At 38.6% G+C, this 20112-nt stretch overlaps 1 protein-coding gene across 3 annotated transcripts in view; it reads left to right on the forward strand.

The window, feature by feature from the left end:
- The window catches only part of DMD (dystrophin), a 1965474-nt gene that overhangs the window by 688392 nt on the left and 1256970 nt on the right, over positions 1-20112 (forward strand). For all 3 annotated transcript variants that reach the window (XM_053917632.1, XM_053917633.2, XM_053917631.1), the window contains exons 16-17: positions 2901-3080; positions 14662-14837. In XM_053917632.1, the coding sequence (XP_053773607.1) occupies positions 2901-3080; positions 14662-14837 (356 nt within the window). The remainder of the gene's footprint in view (positions 1-2900; positions 3081-14661; positions 14838-20112) is intronic.

The following is a 20112-nucleotide window of genomic DNA, read 5'->3' on the forward strand; positions in this document are numbered from 1 at the left end:
CAGCTTAGCTGTCTCTTGTGTGTCTCCCCTAGTGGCCCAATCTGATTTATTGACTGTACCTGCCTGCCTAGCTTGGAGGTAGAAATGGGTGCCTGGCTCGATGAAAATAAAATATATTTCTTCTTTCTTCAAGATGTTTTAAAGGTCCTAGCTGACCTGTGCCTTGTACAAGTTTTCTGGAGCTACTGTTTGCTTCCTGAGTTTTATAGAACTCTCGATTCTCTGGCACTCAAAGACCTATGATCAGGTTTTCATAGGCAGAAAGACTCTTTTTTTATACTGGAAAAATTAGTAACAGTTAAATTATACTTATTTAACGTGCCCACACAAAATCCACACTGAAAAGCATTGATAACCGAGAATAGATGGGAGGAGGTAATTGATTGCTATTATTCAATGTATCTGGTATCGCCATGGATTTCCTGACTTCTCCCTCTGTTGGTTATGGTAGGAGAGTCCTTTAGGAACTGAGAGATTTTACATATACATATATATGGGGAGAGAGCGAGAGAGAGAGAGAATCTCCAGAGAGGGGGAGAGGGACAGAGAGAGAGAGAGCCATCGATCTAGAGCAAAGAGAAGAAAACAAATGGGGTCAAACAACTAACATGCCATTGCCATTTACAAAAGCACGTATCTAGAATTTACTAGCTATAGATTTCGGTAAAAATACATTGATTCGATAGTTCCACAATTTCATAATAAGGCTGTTTTTACTTTACTGTGAGTGTATTTTCCCTAATTGTATTTAATGGCAACTTTCCACTTATCTTTGTAATCTCACCAAATGCTTCTTTATTTGGTGTAATGTGTTAGCACAGGAGGCTTTGTTTCAGTTGCCACTAAATCTCTTTGGGTATCCAATTAGTTTTATAGATCATCTATGAAAACCTGTTTAGGTAACATGAGGTTACCCATAAATTTGCAGTGCAAATGGTTTCCTGTTCTCTAAACGTAACTCTCAGACTCTCGTCTGAAATGCTTCCAACTCATTACACATTCAGTTTAAACAATGGATACACCCCTTAGCTTTACACATACAGCTATTTAAAATTGCTCCTTAAGCTCTGAGAAAATAAGCCAAAGAATATTGTGTTTACATCTTTCTGTTTTTAAATGTATGCATTTATTTCTATCATGCTTTTTTTCCAAAAAGAACTTGAGATGGCTTATCAAAAAGAAACTCATGCCAAAAGTTAATAAAGAAAAAAAGGAAAATGAGACACCATAAAAAATTGGAGAGGTCTGAATTTGAAATTCAAATTCGGGTTCCTTTTCTAGGCAGATAGTGTAAACTGTTGGTTTACTACTGGTCCAAGTATGCGCTTAAATGTAATGGAAAGAAAGCTAACATATGAGTCAAACAAACAAAATCAATGTATAAAACCTGTTACTAAGAGTTTCATTTGATTTGAATTCAACTTACATATCTTAACTCATATTTTGGTGTATTGCATTCTTTCATAGTTACTGGGAATAAACAATTGAGGAAAAATTAGAAATGAACTTCAAACCCTGTATTCTTTTAAAATGGCATACAGCAAGAGTGCAATATAAGGTACACCAGGTGACGCAGACTCTGAATAAAGGATGAACTAATGGAAGGAGACACCAGAGCATTCTGTAATGCAGAGCTATAAATGCAGTTGGCATGTTAAAATGAGATACATAAATTGTCCTTTGCAGGGAGGGGGTTGCATTGATTTCTCCGTGTTGATGACACTTCAGTTCACGAGCATTTGGTGCATCTGTTTGACGAGCTTTGCTTCGCCATGCGTAATGTTAGTTGTTCTTAAATAAATTTGCATTTGTTTGGAAAGACAGGTCTCACAGCTCCTTTTATTTATGTTCATTGTACTTGCCCCCACCCATTCGGGAATGTAAAGAGGCCATCAGATAATTTTCTCCTTTCTTTCCCCTTCTTCTGTGTTCACAAGTTATGCCAGGGACTAGTAGTATGTGGCTGGAAATTGGAATTCCCAAAGTGCAGGGTGAACTTAATGGAAAAAGGGAAGGAATCAACTGCCCTGATCTACTGATTTCACACACGCCAGTTTGTTTATTCATTCCACATTGGCCAAAGGGCCTGTGTGATCCTCCGGAACTCCAAAGAACTTTGGAAATAAGACTGGTATAACAATGACTTCATGAAATCCATACATAGTTTGAAAGCACACAAAGTCATCCCAAAGGATTTGTGCCATACTCAGTTGCTTAGTTCTATTTCTTAATGGACTCTCAAGTGAGTTTTAGAAGGTAGTTACACAGAGAGCCAAGAATAATTGAAAACCAGATGCTAAAATATTTAAAAGGCAGTAAACTTCATGACGAGGATTTTATATCCCAATAATGAAAATAATGTAAAAATCACAGAAGGAAGTAATGTTGCTAATTTATCCAGATAATCTCAGCATTTGAGAGTGGGAAGGCTTTTTAGCTGTGCTCATCATCTCGATGAACCATCTTCTCTTTGGTACTCCCGGCATGTGGTATTTCACTCCGATTCTACTAGAAATTAAGGGGAAATTCACTAACATTCAAGAGCCTTGACTTCCACTCTTCCGATAAATGTTAAAAAGTAATTTACATACATTGACCTCCCTTTTGCCTTTTGAAGAAAGGCTACTTTTTTACTTGGCAGCTCTTCAAATACTTTAAGGTTGCTTTTAATTTCCTCTACTAGGTGTTTATTCTGCATTTGAATTATTGGGATTTTAATTTTCTACTCATATTTTTATGGGCTCTTGGTCCTTTGCCTGCATGAGTAGTCTTTTCTTATCTAGGCAAATGAGAAAATCCATGTAAAAAGCAAGTTGAACTGTAGTGTTTTATAAAATGTAGGCTAGGCTCATTCTTTGTTCTTCCCTTCTTTTTTTTTTTTTTTTTTTTTTTGAATAAAGGTTTTGAAAACCGATCTAGAAAAGAAAAAGCAAACCATGGACAAACTCTGCTCACTTAACCAAGATCTTCTGGCAACGTTGAAAAGCAGGGCCGTAACCCAGAAGATGGAGGCGTGGCTGGACAACTTCGCCCAGCGCTGGGATAACGTAGTCCAGAAACTTGAAAAGAGTTCAGCACAGGTTAGTGATATGAATTATCTTACAATACAATAAATGTTCCTTGAGATTTTTGAAATCTAATGCATTAAGAGGGCACTACCCTCCTCCTACATGCCATTGGGTTAGTCCTTGCCAGGTATTCAGTTGAATAAAAACATGGCTTTTATGGTTGTTTCGATATTGGAGAATGTGGGGGGTGGTGTGGAGGAGTGAGTGATAATTGAATGAACTAATGACTGCTGTAGACGGTAAAACCTCCCGCTTCAGCAGGAATGGGCATCTGAGTGCCTTACAGCGGTTGGACAGAAGGCTAGGGAACTGTGACATTAGTCTAATGCCAAATCAGCCCTGGCTGGTGTGGCTCAGTGGATTGAGTGCCAGCCTGCAAATCACAGGGTCGCCGGTTTGATTCCCAGTCAGGGCACACGCCTGGGTTTCGGGCCAGGTCCCTGGTGGGGGGCACGCTGGAAGCAACCACACATTGATGTTTCTCTCTCTCTCTCTCCTCCCCCTCCCCTCTCTAAAATAAATAAATAAAATCATAAAAAAAAATCTAACCCCAAATCATAGACCTATAGAACCATGAGGATGGAAATTAATTGTCCAAGGAAAGTTTGGGATAGCAGCAGCCTAGGGAACAGATCGTGTGATTTCACTAAATGTCCTCTTTGTATCTGCGCAAGTGAGAATCCGAGCATTGGATTTTCTGCCACAGATTGTTGATGTGTAAAATCATGAACGTGGCTTAGTTACACTTAACACACAATGGCTGAAGATCAGGAAAACATCAGAGTTACACTTGGAGTGTTCCAGTGTGCTTTTATGTAATGGACACATGGACAAAATCAAGGGGGAGGGTTGAGGTGGGGGGGGGAGGTGGGTGCAGCTGGGGTGGGGTGGAGGGATGGGGAGAAAAGGCATACAACTGTAATTGAATAACAATAAATTTTTTTTTTAAATGTTTAAAAAAATTTTAAAAACGTTGGTAATTTATAGCACATGGGGTATTTTTGAAGGGGAGACTTGCTTATCTGATGTCGTCAGATGGTGGCATCTTGGGCAGTCATTCAGAATATGAACACTGTGTATAACAGTATTTAATGTATTGTGCCATATAGTTTTGCATTATAGACGCAAACTTTTACTAGCTGGTCACAGGTCATCGCTCAGTATGCCAGGCACACATCTCTATTACAGCAATGAGCACGCTCAATAGCTTCAGGCATATATCTCCCCTGTCGTGGGACAGGGCAGAGAATTTGTTTTCTTGAGACTTGACATCTGAGAAATAGCACTTAGGAAATGTTCGTTGAAAGATGAAGAAATGAAGGTTGAAGTATTGCTTCTAGAAATATAATTTAGGGAAATAGGATCAGTCAAAATACATAATTTTCAATCACAGTTCAAGCTTCCTTTTAAAATGAAATTCATACTTAAGCTTAAAAATTGGAAGGCATATAAATTGCAGTCATTTCCCGTGCAATCATTGGGCAATAAAAAAAAAGAGTCCATTTGTTTTCCATTGAACATTTTTAGCAGTGACTTGATCTGATACTGATTTTACTACCGAAACATGATTCCTCTTATTGTGTGCAACCTGGCCATGGCTACTTTGCAGTCCCGTTGGCGTCCATGTAATAAATATGGGAGGCATTACAAAATGTGATACTTTTTTTTTTCTATTTTTGAATGTACTGAATTTTGGCGGTGACATTGGTGAATAAAATTATAGGTTTCAGCTGTACAATCCTATTAACACATCATCCGTAGGTTGTGTTGTGTGTTCGCTCCCCCAAGTCAAGTCTCCTTCCATCACCGTTTATTCCCCTCTTTGTCTTCTACCTCCCTCCACCCCCCTTTCCTTCTAGTATGCACCCATTGATTTCATGGATTACTGCTGCTGGAAAATGACTCGTTACCACGTTATGAAACAATAGCATTATTTGATCAAGTTGTTCTGAAATGCATTGCTTTAAAGGAATATGTTTATGAAGATGTAACCTAGTAATAGGGCACTTTCTCCCTCACTGGCATCATGTGCAGTGGTTTTCAAACGTGACTCTGCATAATAATCCCCTGGGAGGCCGACTAAAGTGCACAATCCTGGGCTCTGTACTCAGATAATCTCATTCAGTAGGCCAGTCATCTGCATGCAGTCTTGGATATAGTGTGCTGACCATGTTTTTAAAAAAACACTGAATTAGCAAGGTACCGAAATATGTGCCAGTTCCCACATCCTGGGTGTCCACACGGCTGCCCGAAATGGGGAGAAGGAGACCTCTGTAGCAGTGCAGTATTGAAATGGGCTCATTTCCTTGGACTGACCCTACTTTCTGAAGAAGGTTGGACACTTCGTCAAAATGATATGAATTTATTTTGCTAGTTAGGAAAGAAAAACGTTTCAAAGCCTTATTTTTAATGGTCTAGAAGTTATGAGACCACCAGCCAGGGAAACGTACCTTCTTAGTTTCAAAATCTTCAAAAGCTGTAAAAAAATAGCAGTACTAGCTCTGATTTGTGTAGTTGTTTATAAAAGGATGTCCAAATACATTACAACACGCATCTGGCTCTGTTTGCCCCCTCGCATGTGAGGAGGAGAAAATAAAGCCATAGACCTGAAAGCACAGCACCCTAAGCTTGAGCTTCTCTCAAGCTCGGATCAGTTTTTGCTCATTGGATTTTCCCCGCAATGGCTGATCCTCGGCCTGATCCAAAACATTGCCGGGGGGTCGGAGGCTCTTAGGAAAACAAATATGTAACTACTCAGGAAAAGAGCGATGAAAAGGACAGAAACTGAGCCAGGAAATAGTATCTTATAACTTAAAAAGTCATCGATTTTCTGTCCTGAGTGTCAGATTGAAATGGTAGCATGATCAGAGAGATGAAAATGTGAAAGAAAAAAAAGTCAACTGCCAGCGCTGCTGTCTTGGATTCCAAAGTCAGGGTTGGCTTGGGTAACACCTGGGCATGCGCAGAGGGTGCTTAAGTTGATGAGAATGCAGCCTAAGAGAATAGAAATGCTTTGTGTTTCTGAAAGTTAGAAAGAATAATAATCCTTGCTGTGTGGATACTTAAAATAAGAAGAAAGAGCAAATGAAATATACCCTGGATTGACTTACTTAAATATTCAACTGAACCTGTGTTTCCTTCTTGTTTTTTATAAATGTGCCTGTTGAAATTGACAGGGTTTTTTTTTTTCCTTCAAAATGCTGTGACCCTGCAGAACCTATTTTTTTATCTTGATTATACTTAGGAAATAAGACAGTGAAAAATTCAGTATAGTTCATCCTTTAAGGTTAAATATATTTTAAGTGATTTGAAATATCATTTTCCCTCATTTAACTGAAATCATACATACAGTGGAAAAGCATGCTGTTTAATGAGTCTATAAATTACATTATTCCTATGCTTCATGATTTATTGTGGTAATTTACATTAAACTTGGCATCAGGCATTGAGTTGTAAGACTATAGCCATCCAGATAAGGCCAGAAGTTCCATAGTTTTGTGATTCTTTAACAGAGTAAATTATCTTCTTTGCCAGGAATAAGGAACATTCTGTGACTCACCTCAGTCCATAGATCTTATTCCCATCTCATGAATATTTTGCTCTCTTCCTAAGGACCATCTCTGAGCACAAGTATCTCAAAGATAAAATTAATATACTCAGAATTCCCTACCCTTGAACACAAGAGTCCATTTTTATGCAATATGTGTCTGCCTAGTTCCATAGATGCCCACACGGAGAAGCTGACCATCGTGTCTATACATAGATGTTCTGTATCACTTAGGCCCCGCTGAGCGTTTTCAAAGTCTTGCCAGACACATGCATAGTGTAAAACACAGTTGGAGATAATAAGCCAGTATTTTTTTGTAATATGAGAAATGCAAAGAGATAGAGAGATAAAAATTATTAAGATGAACATTTGTTTGGCTTTCTTTTCTGAGTTTATTCTCATGTTCTGGAGATCCTGTTTTTACTTTCTATAAAATATTTTACGTGCAGATTCTCACTTTCCCAATTCTCAACGCATTATTTTGTAGCCCTATGGATACTTGAAATAGTTATAATTGGTTTGCCTTTTTTTTGTCAATGATTTTAATTAAAAATACTCTAATGCCTTTCAGTTGACATCCCTTTTCATAGTTTTCTGAAAGCTTTCCAAGCCTAATCAGCCCACTGCCAATGAAAAAAAAAGTTAAATGGTTTTCTAAAACCTAGAATTGAAATAAAATCCTCTCCCTTATTTTAGGTTTCTGTCTTTATTGAAATTCATGGAGTAACCATCTTGAATTTTAGAACATATTTTCGTTATTGCTTAGGTTAAAGGTTTGATTAGACCATTTTGGGTTATAACTCAAGTAACTTTGGAAATTATAACCATATCCTTTTGCAACCGCCACCTACCTTAGGTGTTTGAGATGGGACTTTGCGTACCAGTGCACTCGATTTTACGTTGCGAATTCATTATCAACAAGAACGTAAAATGTTGTAGGCACTGAAAATTTAGGAGACCACAGCTGAGTTAGCTGTTAGAATTTCTCATTCCTTATTTATAAAATGAAAAGTTTGGGCTGAGAAGATCTCTACAGTGTCCTTCCAGGCTCAAGTGTCTATGATAATGTTTCTCTTGAAATTTTATATACAATTCTGGAGTATTTCGTGAAGAAATTCCAACTGGCTCTGCTGTATCCGTCTCAGAGTCAGCTGGAAGATGGTGAAAACAAAATTCTCTTCCTATTCAACGAGACTGACGTCTGAAATGACTACATTTCATTCACCATAAGTATGTAATTAAAATACCCTGAAGATAAAATACTCAGCATCTCTACGATACATCTGTTATCTACTGACAGTAAGTGAAATAACACAGAAAGAAAAACACAAGTCCTTTAGCTAAATGTATGCTTGATAATCCGCATCCCTAGTTACAAAATGTGTTTTATTACTTCACGTCAGATGGTGTGTAGAGGAAGGTGAGGTGGATCAGAAAAAAAAAAAAACAAAGATTGTTTCTTGAATTTTTTCAGATGCCATTAACTCACATGGTTAGTTACATATCAAATGCTGTGTTTAATATGATCCCTGAAGCCCGAGAGCATCTCTTCTTTCTGTCAATGTGCACAAAAGCTAATTTGAACTGAGGGACAAAACACGTACAGAAAATGGAACAGACACTTTTGTAGAGTAAGCCTTCTTAATTATCATATACTATTTCAAAGAGGAGAAGGACTTCCTTTATGATGTCTTTTTGAATATTGGCTCTAATTGTGCTCATGCTGCCAATGTCAGTATCTATTTACGAAGTTAGACAGCCTTATTACCAGTGTCAAAACGGGATGCTGTCACCAAGCCACTGTCGTGAGATGTAGCACTAGTATGCTGTCCTTAGCTCTGGCAAATTCTCTGGACTCGCTCATGAGATAGAGCATTTTATAGCATTTTGATTGATAACTCAGCTTCCTTTGTGAGCCCCCGATCCTTTACTTTACATTTATCTTAAAGTTCAGCCCCTAGGTTACTTCCGTTGCTTAGAGTTGCAAACCCTCCCACCATCGGGTACTTGCCTGTGGAGATAGTTTTAAGCCTGGCTACCAATTCTCGGCTAAAGCTGTTGTGTTGATCATACACAATGTTTTTATGCTGTAGAATTGTAGTGCCTCCATACCCATTAAAAATCAGGAACCACTATAAGGTTATGTACCACATTTTTCAGACTGTAAGACACACCGGACCATAACACGTACCTAGGCTTTAGAGGAAGAAAATAGGAAAAAAAAAAAAACGCTCCACTGCCACCCCCCTCTCCCACCCCAGCGAGCCAGGTAAGCTACATTTGGACTATAAGACGCACCCCCATTTTCCTCCCAAATTTGGGGGGGGAGTGCATCTTATAGTCTGAAAAATACGGTACATACCAACCAACACAGCCAAGAACATTGATCCACAGTTGTCAACCTAATGATATTTTTAAAAGGTGTATGTATTTCATTTGATTGAAGTAGTACAGATTTAATTATAGTTTATCAAGAGCTGGACGGCATTAAAAGATTATGTCATTGTGCACGTTTGCAGTCTTCTTCTGTCTATATATGTGTATCTGTGTATACAAACACGCACTCACCCAGCTACACTAGAGAGAGGAAAATCACCATTCAGAATAGCAGCAAGTGAGTATGCCCACTAAGAATTGGACGAAGGAATGATCGGACGTGTATTATAGCTCTGCTCAGCCACTGACAAGTTGTATCTGCCTCAAATTTTACCTCTCATCTCTAAAATGGGAATAATATTTATAATTACTCTTAGAGTCATTGTGAGGTATTGACAGCTACCACTTGTTAACACTTTACTACATGCCCTCTTCATAAGTATTTTAAATAAAATAATGAATGCAAAGCACTTTCAAAATGCCCGGGACATGGAAAGAGCTCCAGAATTCATAGCTGTTTTTACAAGTTTTAATACTTTAATGATAATAAGATAATTGAGTAACTAATTCTTTATAAATTGAATCTCTATTTTTTTTTCAATCATTGAATCTCTTTTTATAAGTTTCTTCAAATGTTCATGTAGTGGAATATCTCACAAGGCAAGAAGTAGAAATCTTTAACTCCAAGGAATTTAGAAGGGCAAGAATCTTAAAATAATTCAGTGGAAAATTAAAAGACACAGCTAAGAATATAGGCCAGAAATAAAAGAAAAATATCAGCACCAAGAAAGTTAATTTAAAATGTAAGAACAGGTGGGAATACAACTAGTTGGCCCCGAGAAATTGCAATGTTTCCTTTCACCGGGTGCCTTTTTATATTCTGTAAATGTGCATATATCCTCTTCAAACCGTGCATTTTGAGACAAGTGAAAGGGAAGACGGTGAGAAATAATTTTATTGTTTGAGAGCAGTTTGGTTTATCCAGACTTCACAGCCTTGTTCAATCTGTGGGCAAGAAGATGTACACCCTAAAGCCATCAAAGGCAGCGCAAGTGCTTTCCCAGTTTTTCTCTCGATGGGAAAATGTAACATTTGGAAATTAACCTACATAACCTCAGGTGTTAGAAAATTCAGTATTAACAACATTCCTGAATTTTCTCGGAGCGTGTGGAAGAGATAGTGGTTATTACCAATGTGTATCAAGAGAGGACTTACACTGTGTTCAGACCTTCCGTAGCTGAGTTCTTGCAACGCGGACTGGCTGCAGGACTTACGGGCCCAGTGCCGAATGCAAATGCTTCTTATTCAAACATTATTAAGAATTTCAAGAGGTGACAGCAGAGTATGAAACCAAAGGTGGAGTCTTTCTGAGTGACGGGCCCTGGGTGCTTACGTAAGTTGCACACTCATGAAGCTGGCCCTATTTGGCACACCTGTGAAAGATTGTATTTTTTTTTAAATCCTCATCTGAGGATATTTTTATTGATTTTAGAGAGGGAGGGGGGAGAGGGAGAAAGAAGCATTGATGTGAGAGAGAAACAGCAATCGGTTGCCTTCCCTATGCTCCCTGACTGGGAATGGAACCTGCAACCTAGGCATGTGCCCTGACTGGGAATCAAACTCGTAACCTTTTGGTATGTGGAACAATGCCCCAACCAAATGAGCCACCTGGCCAGGGCCAGAGATGTGTTTTCATTCCTATTTTACATATGAAGAAAAATAAGGCAAAGCTCTGGGATGGTATCTAACCTGCCCCACATACTGTGGACCGAGAGTGTGAGAGTTGTGGGACCTGGCTCATGGGCCTCGACTTTTAATCCCTGAAAGAGCAACCAGCTTCCAGGGCTGGAGACAAACAATATTAAGCTAACTCTTTCCCATTTTTACTGGGCTAATTGACAGATCAAGGGAACACTATTTTAAGAACAAATATATTTTATTTTCACGAGGCCATTTAAAAGCAATTTTCAGTATACTCATAATCAACATGGAGACTGGGTATGAATTTATAGTGCAAACTATAGTATATTCTCTTTTTGACCTTGCACTATTCAACAAGTTAGTGAATGCAGTAAGTCATTCTTTTCATATGTTGAATTTTCCTAATTTTAATGTGTTTGGATGACAGGCTTATACAAAGATACATAGGAATGATAGACTTAAAACAACAATTTAGAAAAAGAGCTTGAGATTGTTCTCTACTTATAAAAGCAACATTTTGTGGAAAATGTTCTATTGTCAAACATTGGAAAATCCAAAGAATACAGAAATACAGAGTGCACAATAGAAATTATCTGTGCTTTCTCTGCCAGAAATAACCACCACTGTTTATATCCTGTGTTTCTTATTTAGTACTATAATGGACACAATTTCCAGGGACATTTAAAAATATTTGAAACATGTACAGTGCTTTATTACATGCATGTACTATAATTTATTTAAACTACCACCCTCTGACATTAGGCCGTTTCCAGTATTTTACTGTTATAAATGACCTTACGAACAGGGATAAATGTTACGCGCAGCCTTTAGCATCAAAATAAATTATATGTTAAGATACTGGCTGAGGAAAATTTGTTTTTGCAACATTTCAAAAGAACTTTTCTTGACTACTATGTATTCAGTGCATGCAATTATTTTGCATATTTAACATTTTTTTTTTGTGGCACTCACATTATCGCACAATTATTTGTGTGGTCGTCACCTTCACTACTACCCTGTAAGATCCCGCCAAATAGAGATTCCATTGTATTCATTTATGAATGTCCTGTAGTGATACATATTCAATACATGTGGGAAGTTAATTGAAACATTGTGATTCAGCTGCCAAGCAGTTTACGGGATTGTAGATGGCTTTAACTGAATATGAGTGTAAAAGCAGGAAATCTAGGGTTTGGACCACCAGTCAGATTACATGTAATTGTAGCAGGTAACTAGGGTTTATTAGGGAGCTTGCAAATCACATTCATCAGAGTCACAGTGATCAAGCTTCAGATCTTCAAGACTGTCAGGCAGAAACAATTCTCAGCTTCTTCTGTGCTGGCCCAGAGTTCAAAACAAAAACTTTTTTAAAGACTTTATTTATTTATTTTTAGAAAGAAGGGAAGGGAAGGAGAAAGAGAGGGAGAGAAATGGCAATGTGTGGTTGCTTCTTGTGCGCCCCCTACTGGGGACCTGGCCCACAACCCAGGCATGTGCCCTGACTGGGAATCGAACAGTGACCCTTTAGCTCATAGCCCACACTCAATCCATTGAGCCACACCAGCCAGGGCTTGAAAGAAATGTTAAGTGTATGAAGTGATAGTAAGACAAGCTTCCACTATTGTATAGATCTTTGGCAATGGGAAAATTTGGTGCCACATATTTTTAATGATTCTAACATGCAATTAAATATTCATGGTCAAGAAAAGCTATGGGGAAATTTAGCACATCACCAGTTCTTTTTTTAAAATATTTTATTTATCTTTGGAGAGAGGGGAAGGGAGGGAAAGAGAGGGAGAGAAACTTCAATGGGTAGTTGCCTCTTGTGCGCCCCCTACTGGGGACCTGGCCCACAACCCAGGCATGTGTCCTGACTTGGAATTGAACCAGCAACCTTTTGGTTCACAGGTCGGCAGTCAATCCACTGAGCCACACCAGCCAGGGCTCTTTTTTATTCTTAATATATGAAGTATGGAAAGTAACTATTGATTTGTTATAGATAACACAGTTATACCCTATGTTTAGAGAGTTGATACAGTCATTTTCTTATTCATCCCAAAGGAAATGAAGTGCTATTTTCAATTATAGTACCGTAATGAATATAGTATAGAAAAATTACAGATTCGTGTCTTGCTATTTTATTTAAAAAGATTATCTTTTTCTTTCTTATAAGGTTTGCTATATTTTAAAATGCAATTTCATAGTATATCATGTTGCTATTTTCCTTTATTCTCCATGGGCACATCTATCCAGATGCATACTAGGTATCAATAAGAAAATATAGAAATACAGAAATCAGTGTTATAGCCAAATAATCAGTAGCACAAATGTCCTATAACATTAGAAATAACTGCAAAACATAGCTTTGCATTTTCAGAATCTCTGCATTCTGGGACCTGCACATATATAATTAGAAATTTGGAACAATATTCTCTTCAATCCAGCATTGTACGTGAGAAAGTTTGTACGTGGTTAAAAAACGAAATGCTCTTGGAATCCTACTTAAAAACTGCATTTTATTCTTGATTAATGATAAACTAAATTTGATCATGTAATGATAATTTTGTGTTGAGTGCAATTTAAATTTCAAGTTATATTTTAATCATTAAAAAATAACCTTGGTACTTCCTGCTTTCATTTGGCAGAACTTGTCCATGGACTATATAATTATTCTTTGAAATGAAGTGATTAACTCTCAATAATGAATCTATGGACATCTTAGAGAAGATAAAACTGGCACTTGGCACATGTAGAAACTCAGCATCATATAATGTCCTCTTTTTCAAAAAAAATATTTAGGGCACCAACATGGAAATGCCTAAGGCCTTCACATATGTAAGGATGTGGCTTACACAAAGGGTATCACTTTTAAAATGTATTTGTTAAAAGCACTTTTTACACAAGCCATTGTGACGGAGGACTCCATTGCTGCCAATGGCCTATTTGGGAGCTGAAATGGGAACATCCTGAGGCTTTTCTGATTTCCTCTCATTGGAGGAATCAGTCATCGGATATGAGGCAGAGAGGTTTCCACAGGCTCTTTTCGTATCTCTTGGCAAGTTCAGGAAAATCAATTAAACTAATTATGGCCCCAGCCAGATTCTCTAGGTACCGATAAGTGGATCCAGTGCAGGTCTGTTTTGGTCTCCTTGAAAATAGATCCTCCGTAGTAATTTATATTACTGGAAGGGTAATGGTTAACATCCCAAGAGGGAACTTTTCAGTCCCTTAACTTAAAGAGGACTACGAGAGGATTGTTGGTTAAGGAAGGAAAGAAGGAAGGAAGGCATTTCACTTTTACGTGACTTGTCTGAACAGAAAGTCTGTGTGTTTTTAAACCAAGCAGGCTCTTTAGTGTTAACTTTGGGAACTCGAACATTTTAACACATTCACTCCATTATAACAAACAAGAATAGGCACTTTATGTTAACTGTTCGTTGTAGTTTTAAAGGGCATGTCACTGACTTGAGTGACAAGTCATTTATTCTGAAGTTCCAATAATTTTGTTGAAAAATGTACAGACCATCCATAATCACTATATGTGATCATCAAAGCTGCATTCAACAAACGACTCAATAAACATCTACATTGTGCCAGGCGATTGGATCGGTGCCGAGGTGCCTTGGTAAAATGTGACTTGTCTGAAACACCTTAAACAGTCTGTCTAATTCAATGTCATATTGATACCCTAAGTTTTTCTCCTTGGCCCCCTTTATTTCCCATCGCTTGACTAATAAGTTGAGGAGGCCGTAAGTTTACTTCTGCTGTTGCGATTACCTTCCTTGGCGATTTCAGTCAACACAAGCTAGACAAAACAGTTTGGTGTGGGTTCACTGAGGTGCTGTTTTGATCTGAAGGTCGGTTTACCAGTAAGGAGGAACAGTTTCATTATTTCCCTTCACCACTCCGAGCAGTCTTTACTGAAGTCTTTCAAACAGTGTCTGACCTCTATTTCAATACCTCTCGCAGATCTCCCAGGCCGTCGCCACCGCTCAGCCATCACTAACTCAGACAACTGTAATGGAAACAGTAACTATGGTGACCACGAGGGAACAGGTCCTGGTAAAGCATGCCCAGGAGGAGCTCCCACCGCCACCTCCCCAAAAGAAGAGGCAGATTATTGTGGATTCCGAAATTAGGAAAAGGTGAGAGGGTTTGACTCCTGGCTTTCTCCCCAAGCGAAGATGAATCGTGTGGCAGAAAAACTCATTTTCAGCTGTTGTGGTGGCAGTGTTTTTACTTAAACAGTATTTCCGGAAGCCTTAGGTGCCTGCAGTGTCAGTGAAGTTAGTGAGAAGGATTATGAAGTGAGTTTTAAAATGTGCCCAAGCGATCAGTATCTCCACAAAAACTGAATGGCTAATGGAGATACTGTTTTCTGGATCGAAAGAAGAAACTATGCATGATGAACTGCCACGGATGCATTTTAGTCCTGAAAGTTTCTATTTTTTTCTTTTAAAGAGCCTGCTGGTTCAGTGCCTGCTTTAGCATTACATGTCTTTTTCCCCCCAGTAATGGGAAGTACATTTTCATGAAGAAGTACACCTATAACAGACGAGATCCATTCTGCTAGTTTACGAGAACATAATGTCTCAATCTGCACATCCTAAATCGGGAGTCATTAATTACAGAACAGATTTCCCTGTTCTTTGATATTTATAAAGTCTTATCTTGAATGTGTTAGAATTTTTAACTGGCCTCTTTGTGGATGTGATCCATTAGACATTGTAGATACGTAAGGTATCATGTAAATCAGTGGACATATTAAAAGGGTGGGAATAAAGTTTCAGAAATGGAAAACCAGCATGAAAATCACAAAAATGCTACAATTTCATTTTCATTCTAATTATTATAATTCTAAGATGGAGAAAGAACATTAAAATCTGCCTTATGTTTCTAAGCAGCATATGTTTAGGAATGCACAGAACACTTGATGTTAGAATTTGTATATACAGGGTATGAAAAGACGCAAAGAAGAACACATACCTAAAAATAGTGCATCAGATATTTTTAGGTGAAGGAAAAACACACCTAGAGAAGCTCCTCCCGTACACTATCTGGGAGTTTCAATATTTCTCTATTAATCCGTGACTTACAACCTGCTTTCATAATTCCACAGTAAACCACTGGGCATTTCTCCCTGATTGTATCTGATTGGCTGAGTGAATCCTCTTGTCCAGGGGTCAGCAAACAGAAGCCTGCAGGCGAAATCCAGCTAGCTGCCAGTTTTTATATGGCTCGTGAGCTAAGAATTGTTTGTCCATTTTTAAATGGCTGAAAGTAATCAACAGAAGACTCATGTTTCTTCACGTGACAATTTGATGAATCAATAAGGTTTTATGGACACATACCACACTCACTCATTTATGTATCATCTGTGGTTGTTTTTATATTACAAAGGCAATGTTGTTATCAAAGAGACTATATGGCCCACAAAGCCTGAAATAGTTACCGTCTGGTCCCTCCTAGAAAAAGTTTGCTGATCCTAGTTCTAGTCAAGTGTTTCTCGAAACCTTTGCATGTTAGCGTTCTATGTGGGGCAACGACTTCCAAAGAGTCTCCTCATGCTAGTAGTTGAAATTATAACATGCATTGATGGAGAAAGAGCACAATGGCAAAAATCAATCAGTAAAGCTCTTAATGAATTTGCTTTTCATTAATCCTTGTAGCACGGAAAGTAATTTAATGTCGTGTTAACTATGTGTCTACAGACAAGGCTTAGTGGGCACAGGAATTGATAGATGCTTGGCAACAACCCAACGGCTCTCCGACAACTTGCTAAGCAGGGCAGTATGGGAACCTAACTGCCTTCCGCTCCTGGTGTATTCAGGAGTCTCCTAAAACAGACATGAACGGGGCAAGTTGACTCCATGTGCATTTCTGTGTTCAGAAGCTCATTCTTGGCTTCTGTTTGGAGGGTGTATTTGGTTAGGAAAAATGTGGTGTGATTACTTTTTGTTTGCAGGGAAGTGTGGCTAGTGGTGAAACATTTTGCCTCCTAAGTTCTGTTTGAATCATATGCACTCAGCGGTTTTCCTAAGTGCCTGCAATGAGATGTCCAATTGGGAACATAAAGAATATTGTACTTAAATAAACGCTAACACTTATCGAGGGCTTTATTATGTGCTCAGCACTACGTTAAATGCTTTATCTGCATAGCTCATTTATTCTTCCCAGTAACCCTGCAAAATAGATACAGCTATTATTACTATTACGCAGGACTACAGAGTACTTGAGCCAGGATTTCAACTGAGGTAGCCTGACCGCAGGACGTGGATTGTGTAGTAAAATGTTTCTTCAGCACATATATAACTAACGTGATCTTACGTCTTGGTTTGCTTGAATCCATTTGATTATACCTTTTGGCCCGGCGCAGTAATATATAGCACCGCCTTACACTCTCAAATGCGTCCTGAGTTGGACAGTACAACAAATGTGGACACTCTGTATTAAAGACTCTAGACTGAGAAATTTAGACCGAACAAAGAGAACACTTGAGCAAACATATAGGAGCAATGAAATCCATACGTGGTAATTGTCTACTGGGTGGAATCTGGTCAAAATATTATAATGGGTCGAGAGGCATCATGCATACAAGACCTAAACCTTCACGGTGCCTAGTGTCCGTGCTTCATTTCATGTGAGAACCACTAGCATTTAATTGTCAGCACTGCAGTCTTGACAATGTTGAATGCTGATCTTTTCCAGATGATTTCCTTTTTCAGCTTTGCTGACACGCCGCTGGTTCAGCCCCTCCACTCTTTACCTGACTTGTTTTCCTCCTTTTTTAAAAAAGGTTTTACTTATTTATTTTTAGAGAGAGGGGAAGGGAAGGAGAAAGAGAGGGAGACAAACATCAACGTGTGGTTGCCTCTCATGCGCCCCCTACTGGGGACCAAGCCTGCAACCCAGGCATGTGCCCTGACTGGGAATCAAACCAGTGACCCTTTGGTTCTCAGTCTGGCACTCAGTGCACTGAGCCACACCAGCCAGGGTTGTTTTCTTCCTTTTGCCGAATTCCTATGGTGGTGTTTCATAAACCCAGCTCTTGGCCCTTCTGACTTGTTTATCTGAATTGCCTCCTCTCATTGATTCAAGTTTGGCTGCAAGTGAATGGCTCCCAGATCTTACAGCTCCATACCTGACTTCCTTCCTCAAATTTTATGTTTACATCATTAAAGCTATAATCTGGGGACTTCTCCTTGTGCATCCAGTCAGCGGTTCAACTTTGCTTTTATCAAATGCAAACATTTGTTGACTCCAATGAATCACACCTAGTTACTCATACATTGCACACACATTTTGCTCATTATAATTCACTGCCATTGTGTCTAAAAGAGTAGCAGATATTGGAAAAAGCATGGACTTGGAAATCAGAATTGCTCAGGTTTGAAGCTTGCCTGTTTTAATTATTACCTTATGATCCCAGGTAAATAACCTCATATCCGTGCCTCAGATTCAAGCATTTAACACAGTGCCTGAAGGGTAGTAAGAATTCAGTACATGCCACAGCTGTCACTCATGCTGTTTGGTAGTGGTGACTCTCGTGGAGATGGAGGTGATGGTGGAGGCTGTGGAGGTGATGGAAGTGGTAGAGGTGGTGCTGCTGGTGCTGGAGGTGGCGGGAGTAGAAGTGGTGGCAGTGATTAAGGTGGCAATGGGCGTGGAGGCCGTGTACTGCTGGCAGAAAAAGAAATCCCATAATAAACATCATCTCCAAGTGAATAAATGTAACAAAAACTAACCTCATTTTCCTCTTTAAAACCCCACCTGACTTCTTCACTTCTCTCAGTCTGTCTCTGACCTTAATCCTTATTTACTGGCATTAATTACATTATATTATTGGCGTTATAAGTAATGCCTTTTCAGTCATTTCCTAGACATTCTAACTGCCACCTCCACAGCCTACTCCGCACACCTCACTGTGGTGAGACTTGCCCGTCTTCCGGATGGAACCGCCTCAACTGAATATATCTTAAAATGTCACTTTTATATGCTGACCCTCCTGACGTAACGTCCTCATTACTCCAGTTGCCACAAAAGAAAATCCAAGCCCCTTCATTATTACTCTTCCACCATTTTTACACCCAAAACTCTTTCCACTTTAGCCAGTAAATGACTTTATGTGCATACATTCCTTTTGCTGTATGTTTTAATGGCACCCACGTGCATTTTTCTCATCCTCAAGCACAACAAAGGAACCCTGTTATTATATTTCCTTATACTTTACTTGGATTCCATGTATAGTGCCATCCATACACTAAATAATCAAATATTTGTTGAAGGGTGAATAATACAGTTCAGTTAATTGTGATAACTGAAATTTGATATTGCAATAGCATTTAAGAGTTCTATCTAGCTCCCTGGATAGAATTCTTAAATGCTATTGCAATATAAATTGTTTATTTAATAATAAACAATTGACCGTTCCAATAATCTTTAGTAATTCGAATGTTACTCAAGATACCGTTCCAGTTTCTTAATTACCTAAAGTGCGTTTAGTGGATTCCTTCATACTTAACAGGGTTTCTCCATTTGCCGTATATACTGCAGAGTTCGTCCTCGTACCTGCTGATCTTGGCTCACAAGGCAATTATTTCTAACAGTAAATTATCCCTGAAACTCAGTGATCTTATTTTACGTCTAGGCGATCATCAGATCATGGCATGGAACGCACAGATCATCAGAGCATGGAACGCACGCTAGTTTAAAACTAGGTCTATTATCTAGTTAATTTGAATTTATCGGGAGGATTCGTTTCTAATCATCTAGCAGTTATTGTAGGAGACTTTTCACAAAAGCTTTTGTTTACACGTCTGTGTAAGCCAGGTGAATCCGGTGGCAAATTGAATCTTTTAAAAGTAAGTGCCATCTCACTAAAAACAACTTTCCCAACTCTCGTGTTCACAGATGAGTATCTTTGACCTCCAGAGACAGGCAGAGGCATTTAGACGTATCTAAATTCCCCTCATCTCTGTATCTTCTTCTCCCACGTAAGCAGACAGACTCCAAGGTTGGCTTTCTCTGGCCATTTCCCCACATGTGCACTAAATGATAGAATAAATTACCCCATTGCAGACCTGTGTTATTTTATTTTCTCCTTCTAGCTCTTTTGTTTTGCTTTGTTTTCTTTCTTTTTATGTCTGCTGACTCAGTGATGTTCATCTATGTTACATCCTTGGAAGCAAGTTACATACGTGTTAGATAAGACCTCTCTTTCTGCAGTTTTATGAAATGAATGCCTCACCTATTTTTGTGTTATGTATTTATTTTAACTTCGATTCCCAAATTATGATCTGGGAGTTGTACACTAGAACATTTAAGCTTATTTGCAGCATCTAATTAGATTAGCAATGTGTTTAAGAGCTAATTTTTAATATTCTATATGATAAATTGATCATAAAATGAGTTGTTGATCTC

This window comes from Desmodus rotundus, chromosome X (genome assembly GCF_022682495.2).
Source record: "Desmodus rotundus isolate HL8 chromosome X, HLdesRot8A.1, whole genome shotgun sequence".
Lineage (NCBI taxonomy): Eukaryota > Metazoa > Chordata > Mammalia > Chiroptera > Phyllostomidae > Desmodus > Desmodus rotundus.